We start from the raw sequence: 16610 nt of genomic DNA, 5'->3' as shown, positions 1-16610 counted from the left end.
GTACGTGGAAGGGGAGAAAAAAAATATATATATAGCAATGATACTTCCAAGACCATTTTAGGAGTTATCTATAACATTAATGAATGAGTTCTGGCCTCTATTTCTTCACTAGGACCTCTTCTCTACTAGTTAACATACTCATTTTCTATCTGATTGTAAAAGAACATGTGATTCTCTTTGTTCTTTACATGCTATAAGCTTTAGTTTTAACCATTAGAGCACGCTCCTCTCCATCATTTCTGCTTCATGAAGACAGTGTCTATAATCATTATATGCTTAAACAAAAAACCTCCCAAACTCCACAAAGCGGCCAATCTTACTACTACCAATGGTAGTCTGTTGCCCTGCCTTTTGTGCTATGATCTACGGCTTTTCCAGATTCTCATAGCCTGCCTGGCCCAGAATCTGGAAAATGGACATTGCAGATGCAAAAACCAGTTGTACATGTATGCTGACTCTTCACTATACACACAGGAAGTTCCATGTGCCCATACACTGTGTATCTACAGTGTGTTTGACTGCCTCGCACTGCCCACTTTGGATCTGTGTTATCAGGCTTGGGAACAGATTCTTTTCAACAATTCAAACTCTTTTTCTACAGCTATTGCAGTTCTAAAGCATTTTGCAAATGATAGTAGAGAACAGAAAAAACTTAAAGTACTTTGCAAAGCAGAATGTGCTTTCAGGTACAATGTGCAACTAGCATGTTCTCTAATACACTGTCGTGGTTTAACTCCAGCCGGCACCTAAGCACCACACAGCCTCTCACTTACTCCTTCCCAGTGGGAGGGGGGAGAAAATCGGAAGGGTAAAAAGTGAGAAAACTCATGGGTTGAGATGAAGACAGTATAACAGGTAAAGCAGAAGCTGTGCACACCAGCAAAGCAAAACACAGAATTCATTCACTGCTTCCCATGGGCAGGCAGGTGTTCAGCCATCTCCAGGAAAGCAGGGCTCCACCTTGCATAACACTTACTTGGGAAGACAACCACCATCACTCCGAATGTTCCTCTCCTCCTTTTTCCCCCCTCCCAGCTTTATATGCTGAGCATGACATCATATGGTCTGGAATATCCCTTTGGTCAGCTGGGGTCAACTGTCCCAGCTGTGTCCCCTCCCAACTCCTTGTGCACCCCCAGCCTACTCACTGGTGGGGTGGGGTGAGAAGCAGAAGAGGCCTTGAAGTGTGCAACCACTGCTCAGCAGTAACCAGAACACTCCTGTGCTATCAACACTGTTTCCAGCACAAATCCAGAACAGCCCCATACTGGCTACTGTGAAGAAAACTAACTCTACCCAAGCCAAAACCAGAACATACAGAAACATCTATTACAAGCAACAAAATTATACAGGCATCCAAATCTTTATATTTGCTATTATTTCTGCTTGCTTCTGTTGAAATCACACTTAATTCAGGATCCATTTGGCTGGTTTAACAGCAGTCACTCCGTTTTCTCTAGATAGCTTGACAATGCTACTAGGAAACCTAATTGTGAATGTTTAACTTCTAAAAACTCTGCAGGATGAGAATAAATACAGTATTTAATTCCTTTTACTCAGATTTTGTAACTTAGATATTATTTTTACCCTCTGAAATCTTAAAGGTTAAATTGCTATTCTTTCACGGTTTTGGAGTTACCATAAAACAAAGCCACATGAAGTATGTTTTAATCCAGTATTTCACTATTTAGGGAAAAGTGAATCAGTTAAGATCAATCTAGAAAGAGATCATATAGCAGTAAAAATGGACCAAATCTGTGTTGGAAGACATCATGCGAGTGATCTAAATCTTTGCAAGCTATATCTCAACTGAGAAACACGACTCTCACTTTTTGCCTTTCATAGTATGAAGTTCCATTTGCAGGTGGAGTCAATCACAAGCTCCATCCTCCATCGATGATTAGTTCATTACCAGTCACATAAGCAGACTGAAATTACAATAAAAATAACAATGACTTTATTTTTTCTTGGCTATTAGAGGGAAACACTTTTTCTTTAAATTCAAAAAACTGCTTTTTACACTTTTTTTTTTTTGGTTTACAAAATTATCTGAATAAATAGAATATAAACAAACTTAGAAATGGAAGCCCTTCAGCTAGCTCAGAGGAGAGTAGAAAAGCATTATTAGATGCATTAAGATGAGAATGCATCCTGGTGAACAAATCCACATAAGCTAGACTTCAGATACATCACCTGCAGGAATAATACCTCATACTATGATATTCTTGGCTCTGTTCGCCTGAGAAGAATCTGACCAGGTCAGCCAATAATTATAAAGGGACCTAACTGAAAATTCAGATGGTACAGAAGAGTGAGGTAAGCAACTGAGCTGTTGACATTCTCTGTATGCCAGTACTGAAGCATCCTGGAACATATTGGAAAACTGGAATTCTGTCTACACATGGTTGAAAACCCTGTGACTAGACTGGAAAAAGAAACACTAGAACTAAGATGAAAATGTGAAACAGGTTACTGATAGATAGCAACATTACGACTGAATTAATTCCATTAAAGTATTCTGTTACATTCAGTAGGGCTGCTGGACAAGTCCAGAGGAATCCAGTTCAATTTTAGATTCACAGTAAATTTATGGCATCTGAAATAACACTGATGTGTGCTCATTAGCGTTGGCCATATTTGAAGTGGTCATTAAGAGTTTGGTCTAAAACTATCTTAGTGGGTCTATTGTTTTCCTTATGCTGAAAAGGTAGATTCACTCTGAGCATTAGCCCTTTTAGCTAGAATCTCCAGCAGTTCCACACAAATATTTGCTCTTGAGTAGTGAAGGTAGCTGATGTCTACTAATTCTGCCTCCTTAAAACATGATCTGGCCATGGTGCAAACTTGGAAAAGCAGACAAGCTCACTTCTCCTGTCGTTCGGGATGATCTGAGGGTCAGTCAATTTGCTCAGGTGACATGAAACCATCAGGCTATGGTACCAAATATCTAACACCTTAACAATCAGTGTCAGCTTTCAGAGTACTTCCCATTTGGTGGGTTGAACTCAGTAAGAGATGCTCAGTTTTTTATTTTTGTAATAATCCAGCTCAAAGACAATATAAATCCTCCTAAAAAATTCTCTCTATTGTGATGCAGCAAAGTAGCATGGGATTTTGTGATAGGAAGTTTTATCATTCCATACTTACTTCATCAGAGGCCAAGTACACAAAGAGATGGGCCACTTCTTCAGCAGTAGCCATCCTGCCAGTTTTCTGTCTGGCTAGAAAGTCGTTCAATGCCTAGATATACAAAAGCGTTTGGTATATACAAAAATAAAACAATTAGTTTAATCCAATGTATATACAAAAATAAAACAATTAGTTTAATCCAATTAATCCGACATGTACAAAGCAACACTAGAAACACACTGTAAGTCGTAACTTCCTTTAGTACCCTGGGTAGGGAATTCATGCTAGAAAAAGAAATGGAATGATTAACAGTGGTAAGAATTGCAGGTTGAAAAATACTTAGGAGACTGGACCTAAATCTCCAGTTCCACAATAAAGCCAACATAAGTCCTTCTTCCTTTGGTAGTAGATATTCCCAGGCCCCTCAAATGAGGGCTCACAGTTATCTAGTCAGCATGATTAAGGATCCCAAATAATTTTGAAATGCATAGGCCAGAATGCCCTTTCTGTCACGGTTTTGCACTAGTTTGCAGCTGCCACACGCCAAAAAGCAGAAAATCCACGCCAAAAAGCAGAAAATCCACGCCAAAAAGCAGAAAATCCACGCCAAAAAGCAGAAAATCCACGCCAAAAAGCAGAAAATCCACGCCAAAAAGCAGAAAATCCACGCCAAAAAGCAGAAAATCCACGCCAAAAAGCAGAAAATCCACGCCAAAAAGCAGAAAATCCACGCCAAAAAGCAGAAAATCCACGCCAAAAAGCAGAAAATGCCTTTTACTTTTGCACTAGGTACTGTAACCAGTGGCTGCAAGTACTTCCATACATGACAGACCCTCCCTATTCACTAAGCAATAGGGTCCTTCTAAGGCATTTTAAGAATTCTGTCTTGAGTACAAACTGACCCAACTCTCAAAGGAAACACTACTGTTATGCCATCATTGGTACTCTGAAATAGGGACATTCTTGAATCTGGCAAGAAATACTGCTTTTCTTATTTTATTTTTTTTTTTTTAAGAGGGAGTTAAATATACGTATGCACATGGTCGCACTAATAAATTGCTTTCTCACCTGTTCTGGGTTAGGCCGGGCTTGGATTCTTTCCTGTAAAGACGGTGTGTCAACAGTTCCTAAGCAAAATTTTAAATTCAGTGTCAAAAATCAACTGCATCAACAATCATGACAAAACAATGCAGTTCATTGGTTCTGTTTGTATGTGTTAATGCTTATATTTAACTTCATGATATGATTCAGGAGAAAGACTGCAAAACTGTCTTTCCTATGCTATGTAAACATAGCATAGGAAATCCCAAATAATTGTAATAATCCCAAATAATTGTAATAATCCCAAATAATTGTAATAATCCCAAATAATTGTAATAATCCCAAATTAATTTCCTGTCCTATGTAAACATAGCATAGAACTCTAAATTTCAATAAAGACAAGTGTTTTGAGAACTAGATTCAATACTCTCCAGATGGTCAAACAATGGCTAGCCTCTTAGCTAGTCCTTGCCTGCTTCTAACTTCCAGACTATGTCTTTGAAAATAATCATCAAAGTACTGTGTAATGCATATATTATGTGCATGTGCTGGGTTAATAGACTAAATATACAGCTTTACTATAAGAATCACAACTTTTCTGTTTTAAATCTCACAAGTGTTTCACGCATACTCTGTTCTTTTTGATTGGTGGTAACTTTAGTTGCCACTTGCAAGTCTATTCTTTGTTAATAATGTCAAACTAAACTAGGCCTTCTGCTGCTTAGATGCTTCTAAATCAGCATCTGCTCCTAGTTTACAAAACAACGTAAGAATACTTACCAGGACATACACAGTTGCATCTGATGCCTCGTTCAATGAAATCAGCAGCCACAGACTTTGTCAGGCCAATAACCGCTGCCTTTGAAGTACTGTAGACACATCTGTTCACGACTCCTAACAGAAGGTCAGTGTGAAAGCAGCATAGAAACATAAAACAAAGAAACAACAATAAAAAAAAGGAGCCACGTGCATTCAATATGCATTTGCTTCCGGACTCCAGGATTACCCGTAGCTCCTGCAGTCTCTCCGTCAGCCGGGCTAACTAGAAGGCCGACTGCCACAATTCTACGCACGTGTACACCACAGCAAAGCACACAATCTCTCAGTAGTATAAGTTTGGGGAGTAGTCTAGAAAAGTTAAAGCAAATATTTAGGAACAGAAGAGACCCATCCGTTAGTCACTATCAGGTTTCCTTGGGAAGCATAGCCACAGTGCTCATGCAATTGTCATTTCTTCATAGTTTCTCTGATGAATGTATGTAGCAAGGTATCACTGCAAGCAATTCCTGTTTAGTTAATACTAACTGGTAAAAAGGATGCTACAAAACATTCAGGACAGAATGAAAAGCTCAGAGGCAGGAATCTTAGTGTTTCTGCAATGTTACACCTGTGTACTTGCTGTGTGTACGAGTTGATGTGTTCACTTTTTTTAACTGCACCCCTTCACAGGATTAGCAGTGTCCTCTAGATTCAGAATTGCACAATATTTATTTTGCATTCCCATCATTTCATAGATTTACATAAGGAACTCTCTAGCAAGCTACTGACCTTTAATGCTGGATGCCACAGAAGACATATTTATAATATTTCCAGATTTTTGTTTAAGCATCTGCAAAAGAATTTTTATGTCATTCAAATGCAAACTATTTTCTCATCTGCAGATCCAGCAAAATAGCCCGTAACAACCCACAGAACAGCCCTACATGGAGTAACAAAGCTTAATTGTCATGAATAGGTGGTTATCTCTTTTTGATCTATTGACTGAATTAGTAAAGCAGAATCTGAAATTCTCACTAAGTTCTCTCAAGTCATCACAGGGGTGAAGATTATGAGAGGAAAAGATTTTTCTCCTAGATAGTCGCCTCCGAATCACTGACCTCTTGTCACCACAGCAAGTTACCCTGCATAGACATCTGCTCATGCCATCTACCAATGCAGTAATTCACTGACCCCATTCAAGCTCTTCTTACCTTGGAGAAGACTAATACACAACTCTTTAGTATCTTTGAATTGTAGCTAAATTCCTTTAAGTTATAAACTTCTTATGTATCCCAAGACCTGAGATGCCTAAAGTCATTAGAAAGAACTTTTGAAAATTAAGATCAGCCAACAAAAAAACCCCACTAACTCAAACAAAAAAAAAAATCAAACGAACCAAACAAGGAGGACTGGAACAGCACTGTAAAAGTAGTTGTTATCCAGTCATGGTCACAGCTTCCACTTCTGGCCCTTGCATTTACAGGAACACAAACATCTTATTTGGTCCACAAGTTTTCATGGGTCCCAACCTAGTTATTACGTCAAACACAACAAATGTCCTCAACCTGCTAGACTGTCCAATTGGAATGTTGTTCTAATATCATAGAATCATAGAATCATTAGGGCTGGAAGGGACCTTCAAAGGTCATCTAGTCCAACCCCCCTGCAAGGAACAGGGATATCTCCAACTAGATCAGGTTGCTCAGGGCCTCGTCCAACCTGGCCTTGAACGTCTCCAGGCATGGAGCATCCACCACCTCTATGGGCAACCTGTTCCAGTGTTCTACAACTCTCATGGTAAAAAATTTTTTCCTAATATCCAACCTGAATCTACCTCCCTCTATTTTAAAACCATTACCCCTTAATGGGTAGTATAACCAGTGTGTTTGCATCAGTGGCACTGAATTGCTTCAGAAGATAGTTTCCAGATTTGCATAAAATTCATATACATATTTTATAACATAAAATATAATATACATAATATACATATTTTATCACTATTTTGTAGCAGTGGTATTGTGTAGCTGTGTGATATAGTACAATATGGTACTGTATTACAATGGCTCCCTTGCTGCTCTGCGTTTGATGGATTTTAGTTACAAATTACATAGGGCAAACCCCCTGAATTTATCTTCCCACCATATCCTTTATATAGTCTACTTGAAGGATTACACAATGCAGATAGGTTATAGCAATCTACTCTAAAACGCTAAGGATCTCACCTACACCACGCGGCATGCTTGCCTTTTTATCTCTAACCCCACGTTGTCACAATGCCAACAACTCAGACCTCTCACACTTTAAACACAATGCAGCAGAGACTGAAAATCGTGGGCAACCAAGCCTTGCCTTAGGAAGGAATGTCTTGATCATTAGATACATGCTGTGAACATTGAGGTTCATAGTGAAGTTCCAGTCTTGCTCTTCACACTCCAGAATGGTTCCGTGATGAACAAACCTAGAATAAGTGCGTGAAGTGATTACTGCCTGTGATTTACGTTTCTATGACTTTTTATGCATATTTTTTCCACTGCTATTTTGTAATAGCTAACCCTTCCAATCTTGAAAAGGAGGGACAAGAGCTCTTTTGAAGAAAAAGCAACAGTATGTTTCTTCTGATGAGTAACAGGGATACAAGACAGATCTGATACGTGCAAAAAGTGTTTGATAATAGGGAAGTTAAAAAGATAGATCACTGGCAGACCATCAACTTTTCTCACTGTTGTGTAAAGAGGGCAAGAGTCATCAGTACAGGGCATCCACAGAGCGAGGAAAACAAATTCCAGAGCCATTCTATCTTGGCCTAGGTAACACAGCTATGCACAAGTAGTTCAGTGCTGATGAAAACACATTAAAATTATATTAAAGACATAAAATGCATTAAATCGAAAGAAATAAAATGCATTTAAGTAAAAGAAACTGCTTCTGGAAGACAGGGTAAACTGGAAAAAGAAGTAGGATCAAATAGAAGCTGGTTACCCTGCAATGTTACAGAGGACATCAATCCTTTCAATCTCCTTGGCCAGATTTTCTATCTGCTCCTTTTTGGTGACATCCAGAACCCGTATTTGAATGCCTAGGAAAAAAAAATAGTTATTAATTTCAATGTATTTGACTAAGGATCAGCAGTTTATTTTTCTGAAGTGCTGAGGACTGCATCTACGATTCAAGTCAGTGGCTTGCCAGGAACAGTCCTCTCTCAGTGGTTCACCATGACATGGAGACTCATTGAGCGAGAGCTACACTTGATTAAATTAATGCAATAGTTAAATCCAGACAGTAATGGACAGCATGGCATGCTATTTAAATTTCAGAAGAGAATGAAAAAAAGATCAACTGATCCAATTGTCATACATCATCACACAAGCAGATGAGCTAACGTCATTTACCATAAAAACATTTCCAATAAATTTGGGTTTCACTGTGCTCTTAAATGAAGAATTACAGAGCCTGTATAATCATAACAAGTTTTCATGCCTAGTGTCATAAAACAAAAATTACTTTAAATGTTACATGTGTCACATATGCTGATAATCACATCACATGCCACCTACCCCTGTGTAGTGGAGGATATTACAAATCAGCTGTATACCATTTAATTAATGAGAAAAAGTGATTTTGCATATGCCATTAACTTGCATAACCTGGAACGATGCCATAATCATGATAATAGAAAAGAAGTGTAACAAATTGATGGCTTCTATCACAAAGGCTAGTTTAAAAATATGATGCTTATGTTGTTGCAATTATTTGTTTATAATCAAACAGAAGAGGGCCGGAAATGTGTTGCTTTTCACTATAAGCTTCTGTGTATTTCAGCCTCTGACAGCTGTCACTGTCAGCACTTATAGCACCAGCTGTACCTGTGCCATACCTTCAAGAAAGCTACAGAAAACAAAAAAACACCACCCAAAAAACCTTCAATTTTTTTCAGAAAAGTTGTCTGTGAAAGATTGAGAAACACAATTACTGCAAAACAGAGTCAGGCTCAACTCTTCCAAACACTTTTCAATAGAATCAACCCCTTTGACAGAACTGCTTTGGGGCCAACCACAGCCATACCATCCCCTGGCCAGAACTGAAAAGAGCAAAATAAAAGAACTACTCTTCCAGATGAGCTGTAATATATGATATGATATAATCTACATGTTATTTTATCTCATTTTACTTAAGTAGCTTCCTGTAATCTAACACAACCAATTTCTCTCACCCACGTCACGGCTGAATCCTTGCAATGGAACAGGCATACTTCATAACAAGCTTTGCCTGCACCCTCGCTCCACACCACGTGTGAAGATTGAGCTGTGCCCCCTTCTCAAACACATGAACTTTTCATTCAAAGGAAATCTAGATAAGTGGAAAAGGAGGAGTCAGGCTGTACTCCAGTAATTGCCTTAGTGCCCTGGGAGCCTAATTGTACCTGCTAAGACTTGCTGCTGATCACCCTTTTGCCACAGCCTGGTCATGGCATACCCTATATCTAGGATGAATGGACATCTAGTATAGAACACCTAAACTCCATATTTTTTTATCATTTAGTCATGTGCAACTAGTGACACACAATCTAATAAACGTCTACAACTGACTGTTGAGAGACTGTAGAGAAGGTGGAGTCAAACTCCTCAGAGACCTATAGTGGAAAGATGAAAGGCAACAGAGAGAAGTTGGAGCATTGGAAAGCCTGACTGAATATAAGGTATGTTTGGGTTTTGTGTTATTTGTTTAGAGTCTTTTTGTCAGTTTTTTAAATATCATTATTATTTTAAAACCACGAGGGTGGTTGCACTGGAACAGGAGCCTACAGAGGTTGTTGAGGAAATTCCATCCATGATCAATCTGCTCTAAGCAGAGCCACTTTGAGCAGTAGGCAGAACTAAATGGCCTCCAGAGGTCTCATCCAGCATAAATGATTCTATAAACTACTGTAAAGCTGTCTGTAAAGCATCTGAGTGACGTCTAAATTATGGGAGAATTTCATGTGAAATGGATAAAAACCCGTTTCTTTTGAAGCCAAACTAACAAGTCCATGAACAGGCTTTATGTGCCTTAGTTAAACGATGTAGACACTTTTGAAGAGATTTGTGTATGATGACGCGGTCAGACTACAGGCTGGTGATTAATATCAACACTAGAATTACCTCTCCTGGATGAAATTAGAAGAACACAATGTGCCAAGCCTTGAGAATTATAGCTTAACTAATCGTGTCAAAAGGATGGAAATGGCTCTGAGTATGTGGAAAGTTACCTCTTTCCTTGTAAACACACTAGCAGAGGGGAAAAAAATGCACAGTTCAAGCCATAACACTTTCCTAAACACTCTCGGAATGAACCTAGAAAGTCCTGAAGTCCCTGAAGAATTACAAAGGGATTGCTTGTGGTGAACTCCAGTCAGTGGAGACCAATGTTCACTCGAAAAGCTGTGCCAGAGAAAAGTAGTTTTTGTTATTTGACTGTCACCCTTAACAGTAATTCATTAAATCCAGTTCCTTCCATCAAATTAAGTCGGAAGCATTTTCAGTTGTGAAATATATCCAAGTCTCATTTTTTTACTTCAAGATTCAAAAAATATTTTTTTAATATCATGTCCCACACTCGTGTCACTTATCATTAAGAAACACGGCTATGCAAAACCTGCTCCTCGAAGTATGTTCCTGGGATATGAGTAGGAAAGCAACCTTCAGACCTGAACATTTGTACAAACAGAACAGGCTTATTTAGTGTTGGTGGAATTCATTTCCGAAGACTTAGGAATTCTACTAGACCACTATCTTTTTAATGCATTCCTTAGGAAGTATGGACCGTGGAAATACAGGACACTAAATCTACATTTTGTATAGCTGGATGTTAGCTCTTGTGATCAGAGGAAAGCATTCCATGCCTTTTGAGTGATGTGTTTGACAATTAGCCTAGTGATCTCAAAAGTTAACCAAAATGGGTGCCATTCTGTGAAGCAGAAACCAACTGCTTCTGTGACGCAAGAAATCCAAAGTTATTCCACGTGCCTGGAATAATACTCTGATATGCTGATGTTGCAGTATTTTACATTCTAAATCTCTGTCGTTCCACACCACAGAATAAAGCAGTGCCAACATCTAAAGAATTACTCCAGCTATTTCCCATTTTTTCTGACCTTTTGAAGTTTGCCCTATCCTCAAATTAATATGTCGGCCAGTCTACAACAAAACTTCCAAGAGCTGAACTAACACCTATTGTAGGTCATTTACCTGGATATTTCTCCAGGTCTCGCAGCTTAGACTCATTGATGTCTGTAGCAATGACTTTGGCTCCTTCTTTAGCAAAAGCCTGAAGAATACAAGAGAAACAGTTTACATTTAGATATTCCACATCTTCCTGAAATAAAATCTTTTTTGTTCTCATTTCCATTTTGGCTTGAAATAAAAGTTGGCTGAAGGCAGCTCATCTTTCACTTTTCATTCTGGGAATGCCAGGGAGTAATGGACATCAACTAGCACACACCCTGGGGACAACCAAGTAACTACACATGATAAGGCAGATTTAAGATGTTTTTCCTTGAAGTAAGGAATTCATAAATTATAAGAACTGTAACCAGACTAAGACAACTCATTAATATTGCCCCTATTAGTTGCATGTGTACTAACAATCACGTTACAAACACGTAAGGCTAGAATTGTCTGTATTGTTGGATTTAAATTAAGTTAGGGGATGTGACAGGTAAAGGCACAAGTCATAAAAAAGGAATAGTGGTATATAAACTTTAAGGAAATCCTTCTCATTCAAATAATTAGAATAGAGCAATAGCAAAAGAAGCATGACTTTTCTGTGATACCTAACCAGAGAGAATTCTTCATTCTTGATGCTCTCCACAAAATCTGCTTTCTCTGCATTGTGATTATTGATAAATCAACAGCTATGCTAACAAAGTAACCTCTGTGTCAAAAGAGACATCTCGGACTGTAGCCCCTCATCTTCAAAATAAGTGTCTCAAATGCAGCTTAAAACACTCCTTGGAATATGTTTTAGTGTAAGCGCCAAGACCAGCAGACATCTTCATTCTTAACTACATGCATGAGAAACTAACTAGTCTGGCAAAAATCCTACTTACAGGAGCTTTTCCCAGCTTACTGGTTACATTGTGGAGATACTGAGATAAATCTACTAGCTTCTTTACCTGCTATGGAAGACAGAAGTAGCAGGAGAACTGGTCAAAAGGAATTAAAAGGTAACCAGAAAGTTAATACATATTTCTAAGTCTGTTTAACAGTAATTAAATAAAATTTGTAAAGGATTTCTCACAGTTGCTCATTGTGAGCAACATTGTAGCTGTGCTGTTAGTATCATGTAGACTTGGTCATGTCAACTATTAATGCAGATAGAATATCTTGGCTTTACTGTAGGGGATATCAGGAAGTATTCCCTGTATTCTCCTTATCTTCTCCCAGAACAAAGCAGCAGAGATACTGGATTAGAGGTACAGAAGTACCAACCATATACTGTTAGAAAACAGTTACAGCTGTTCTCAAATCTTGCCCTTACACTTGCCTCATGTCACCGCTCAGAACAAAAGACTTTCAGAAATTCAAACAGCACAAAGCATGCTTGATACAGTATAGTGACTATATTATTCTCTGAAATTTTCAATAAGTAGTTCTAGTTTCATGTATGGTTTATTAATTCAACAACTTGTTTGGTGCAGGTGTCATTGGACAAGGTAGCATTAGAGACCTAGCTTAGATACAGGAGAACATTTTCCAACTTACTATAGCAGCTGCTCGTCCAATTCCCTGTGCTGCTGCAGACAGCAGTATGATCTTCCCATCCAGCCGACCCATATTGCTGGCCTGTGTAGACATAAGACATCAGAGAATCTTTAACAAAAAGATGAGCCAACAACACTCCCTGGGAATCAGATGTAAATGCATTCCAAAAAGCAGACATGGTTCAGAGTACTTCTGCCATCAAATCGTATCAGAGATTGTCCTGTGGCTGCAGTGTGAGTCTGAGGCACCAAGGGTTCTGAGGGGGGGACTGCCTCAACTTCTTCCCCCCCTCCAATAAGTAAGGACCTCAAAAAGATCACAAAGTATTTGAGCTCAAAAGCCAAGCTATATAATAACAGAATCTGGACTTTATTTTTCCTTAAACAGAAAAAAAGTCAAGATGATATAGAAATACAATAGTTTGTAAACTAGTGTTTCCACTGTGTTCTTAGCAAGCAGGTGTGTGCTATTCCTCTCAAACTACAAACTCATCAGCTTCCTAGATCGCAATAAATTCCACACAATACCCTGGCCTTGGTATCTGCTCTGAATTGTCTTAGGAATCTTCCTGCAAAGCAGATTTCCAGCTCCAACAAGGCAGGAGCAGGGCAGGGAAAGGAAAGGAAGCTCTGTCCTGTGTCACCCCTCTCACGTTGCTCGCTCTCAGGGAACTCCAGAGCATGCTTGGGGCAAGCAGCAGACAACTTCTAGGAGGTTCCACCTTCCTCAACATGTAGCAGCCAAAGGGCAAAGTGCAGCCACCTTCTCTTCCACCTAAGCACATGCTTTGTAATGCTGCACGTTTAAAGAAATACAGTATGTAAAGTTGCAGACAAACCTAGGAGCAAACGCCATTCTTCCACTCCCATAGATTCAAAAGTTTCCATTAGGATTTTTGATTATTTAAGGAGTAAGCTACCTAATAGGATGTTTCACAGAACTGCCTAAAAAGGAAGTTCACTGTGTTCCAGTCAGAACGTGGTATCTGGTGTTTATCTGGGTTCCCAACAAGCAAAACCTTCTGCACTTTTATCCATAAAGCAAAATTTGTTTATGTTACTATGAGTATAGAAAGGTGTCCCAAGAACCTGAAGTCTTTGAATACATATAGCTGAACTCATCATAGAGCACTTCACGGTCTTAGCACAACCTTTTTGTGTTGACAGGTGAAAAATACCAAGTTAACAGCAAATTAAAATTACACACACACAACTAATGTTGCACTGTCTCTCTAATGTACCAAGCTTTCCAAAATGCAACTCCTCAAACACAAAATTCAGGGAAAGGTTTTATTAATTGTAGTAAGTCCTGAGTATGTCAACATTGAGCTCAAAGTGCTCACTCAAGGCACAGGAAGGTCTGTCTTAATTCTCTGTTGTCACATACATCTTTTCCGTGGAAAAAAGCCCACCAAAACCTGACCAGCCCAAGTACTTCCCCAAACACCTTAATACTTTGGAAGCAACATGCACTATAAATACATTTTTCAATCGAAAAATCAGTTTTTATGAATAGTTGCCACACCAATTCTATGAAGCATTTAAAAATAAAAATTAATATAGTCACTTACCAAGAGATCTCGAGCAGCTTGTTATGTTTCCTGACCTTTGTACAAACGGAAGTTTTATACTTTTTGCTGCGTTTGTTGGGATTTGTAGTCTAACTGGCAAGTTTCTCTATATGAACGTAATTTCCTGTTGAAACATTGAGATGCTGCCATCTAGTGAAAGTCAAGATTTTAAAAGCGTGATTTTCTTCCGCACAGGCAAGGACAAGATAGGATCGTTAGCACTAGCTGCCCTTTCTCCCTAAGGAATTCAAGAAATCAACAGGATTCTCACCAAAAGAGGCCACAAACATATTTTTCCCAAGCAATCTCTCTTCAGCAATATCAGCTATCAAACTAGGACAATACTTGCATGATTTTTTTTTTTTTTTAAACAGGTGATTTACGAACTTATGTTTTCTTTTTTATCAAGTGGTTTAACATACATTTGTGAAGTCAGAGTTAATATCATCACACTAGAAATTCTAGGACAAACTAATTTAGTTATAAGCTCACTAAAGCTAAGACCTAAAGCTATCCTGATAGCATTCTTAAGAGAATTTGGAATCCTGCCCTGGACTTCATTTGGGCACGTTTTCCTCAGAAAAGCCATTTCTGTGGGTAAACTGGGATACACATACACAAAGTTCATTAACTTGTCTTTCTGCTAAACTACAATAGCTTTCTAAGGCTTTGTAAATCGGCTCCTGGTAAACACAACCTTTGATGACTAGGTTTTCTAAAAGCATTTATCCTTCTGTCCCTAACACCCTTTGCCTCCTGAATTCAGAATTTCCCCTTCTGGGAAAAAAAAAAAGCTGATAGGCAAAGGAAATATTGATCAACCATAGTGAGAAGTTTTAAAAACAAACAAAAAAATCACACTACTACCCAACAAAACAACCAACCCAAACCCATGAAATAAAATAAAACCCCAATGAACTCCCAAAGACAAAATTAAAAAAAAAAAAAACAACCACCACACAAACAGCAGCACTTTGCACTTATTGTCAGGAACTTAGTTGCTCCTACATACCTATGGCTGTGGTAGGAAAGACAACGCAGTGCTAAACTCAGTCATGGTATTTACAACCTGTGTATTTTTGGCTAGCAATATCTTTAAAAGCTCCCCAAAATACATTACAGGACAGAGATTTAGAGATAAATACTTATCGTTTCTTAGTAGTTACAGTAGTTGGCAGTTTTCTGCTCTTCAAGGTAAATATATAGCTGGCTCTTTAATAAGCTTCTGTGAAGTACCTCCATAGAATGGTTTGGGTTGGAAGGGACCTTAAAGATCATCTAGTTCCAAGCCCTCTACCATGGGCAGGACACCTTCCACTAGATGATGTTCCTCAAGGTCTCATCCAACTCCATCAGGTAAACAATCCTTGTGCGACTCATCCAATTCCAGTAACTGCCGAATGCCCAGGAACATGCCAATGTAACCATTTGCTTATCAGTTTGGGTAACCCAAAATGGAGTACTCAAGAGACCTAGCATCACTTAAAGCATTATTCCTATAAAATAAGGAAGAAACTTTTCATGCAGGTATCTTTGGTAGCTATGACTTTCTCATCTCACCATGATTTAATTCTCAGAGTTGGTCTCAGGTTTTGAGTGCCAAATTCTTTAGTTGACAGTGGTGGGCGTGTGGGGAGGAAAGGGAAGAGGATCTATCTTTTAAACAAATATTTCCCAACAGACTCAATTAGAAAGAAGAATTAAACAAAACACCAGTGACACAGACTTGTGCAACAGTAAACTTCTGCAGAAAGTAATTATTGCAGAAAGCTATAGAGTACACAGAAAAGAAGCATAATAATGATGGAAGGGGTGAAGTTACTATAAAAGATAGTCTTTAGACACTGAATATGGTAATCAACATGCTTAGATCATGGCACAAGTGAAGTGACCAGCAAAAATTTTTAAATTACCAGAAGTATTAAATTTTTAAATATTTAACACATTAAAGTTTATTGTCAAAACAAAACCTTCTTATACAAAGCAGGTTTCACAATGCAGATAAACAGGCCAGTAAAATAGTCCATCTTGCAGCCCTGATCATCCAGTTTATTTTCCATTCACTAGAGAAGCAGAAGTGTCAGGTCCGTTGCTTACCATTAAAAAAATCCAATACCTTACTTCAGACAAGAACTATTGAAAGATGATGCAAAATACAAAGTTACTCTTGGCACCATAATTGACTGAGCTGCAGAAATACTGTAAGGACTTCAAGAGGAACCCTTTATTGTGTGTCCTACAAACAGCAAATTAGTAACTTCAGTTGCAATGTCCAGATAGAGAGGCTAAAATTGTGGTGAAAATGCAGTTTCTGCAGACTAGAGTGCGGTATAAAAACCATTATGCTGAGAAATGAGAACTACAGTTAGTTC

General features: G+C 38.5%; 1 protein-coding gene across 1 annotated transcript; it reads right to left on the bottom strand.

The window, feature by feature from the left end:
* Positions 1-1020: 1020 nt before the first annotated feature.
* BDH2 (3-hydroxybutyrate dehydrogenase 2) lies at positions 1021-14288 on the bottom strand. Its single transcript, XM_009982402.2, has 10 exons — positions 14239-14288; positions 12669-12749; positions 11154-11232; positions 7909-8005; positions 7279-7387; positions 5719-5779; positions 4951-5064; positions 4198-4256; positions 3148-3240; positions 1021-1928 (listed from the first exon to the last, which is right to left on the bottom strand). The coding sequence occupies exons 2-10, from the start codon at positions 12738-12740 to the stop codon at positions 1875-1877; spliced, it is 738 nt and encodes a 245-aa protein (XP_009980704.1). The 5' UTR covers positions 12741-12749; positions 14239-14288; the 3' UTR covers positions 1021-1874.
* Between the last annotated feature and the right edge of the window lie 2322 nt (positions 14289-16610).

This window comes from Tauraco erythrolophus, chromosome 5, assembly GCF_009769465.1.
Source record: "Tauraco erythrolophus isolate bTauEry1 chromosome 5, bTauEry1.pri, whole genome shotgun sequence".
Classification (NCBI taxonomy): domain Eukaryota; kingdom Metazoa; phylum Chordata; class Aves; order Musophagiformes; family Musophagidae; genus Tauraco; species Tauraco erythrolophus.
This window is presented reverse-complemented; position numbering and strand designations above follow the sequence as displayed.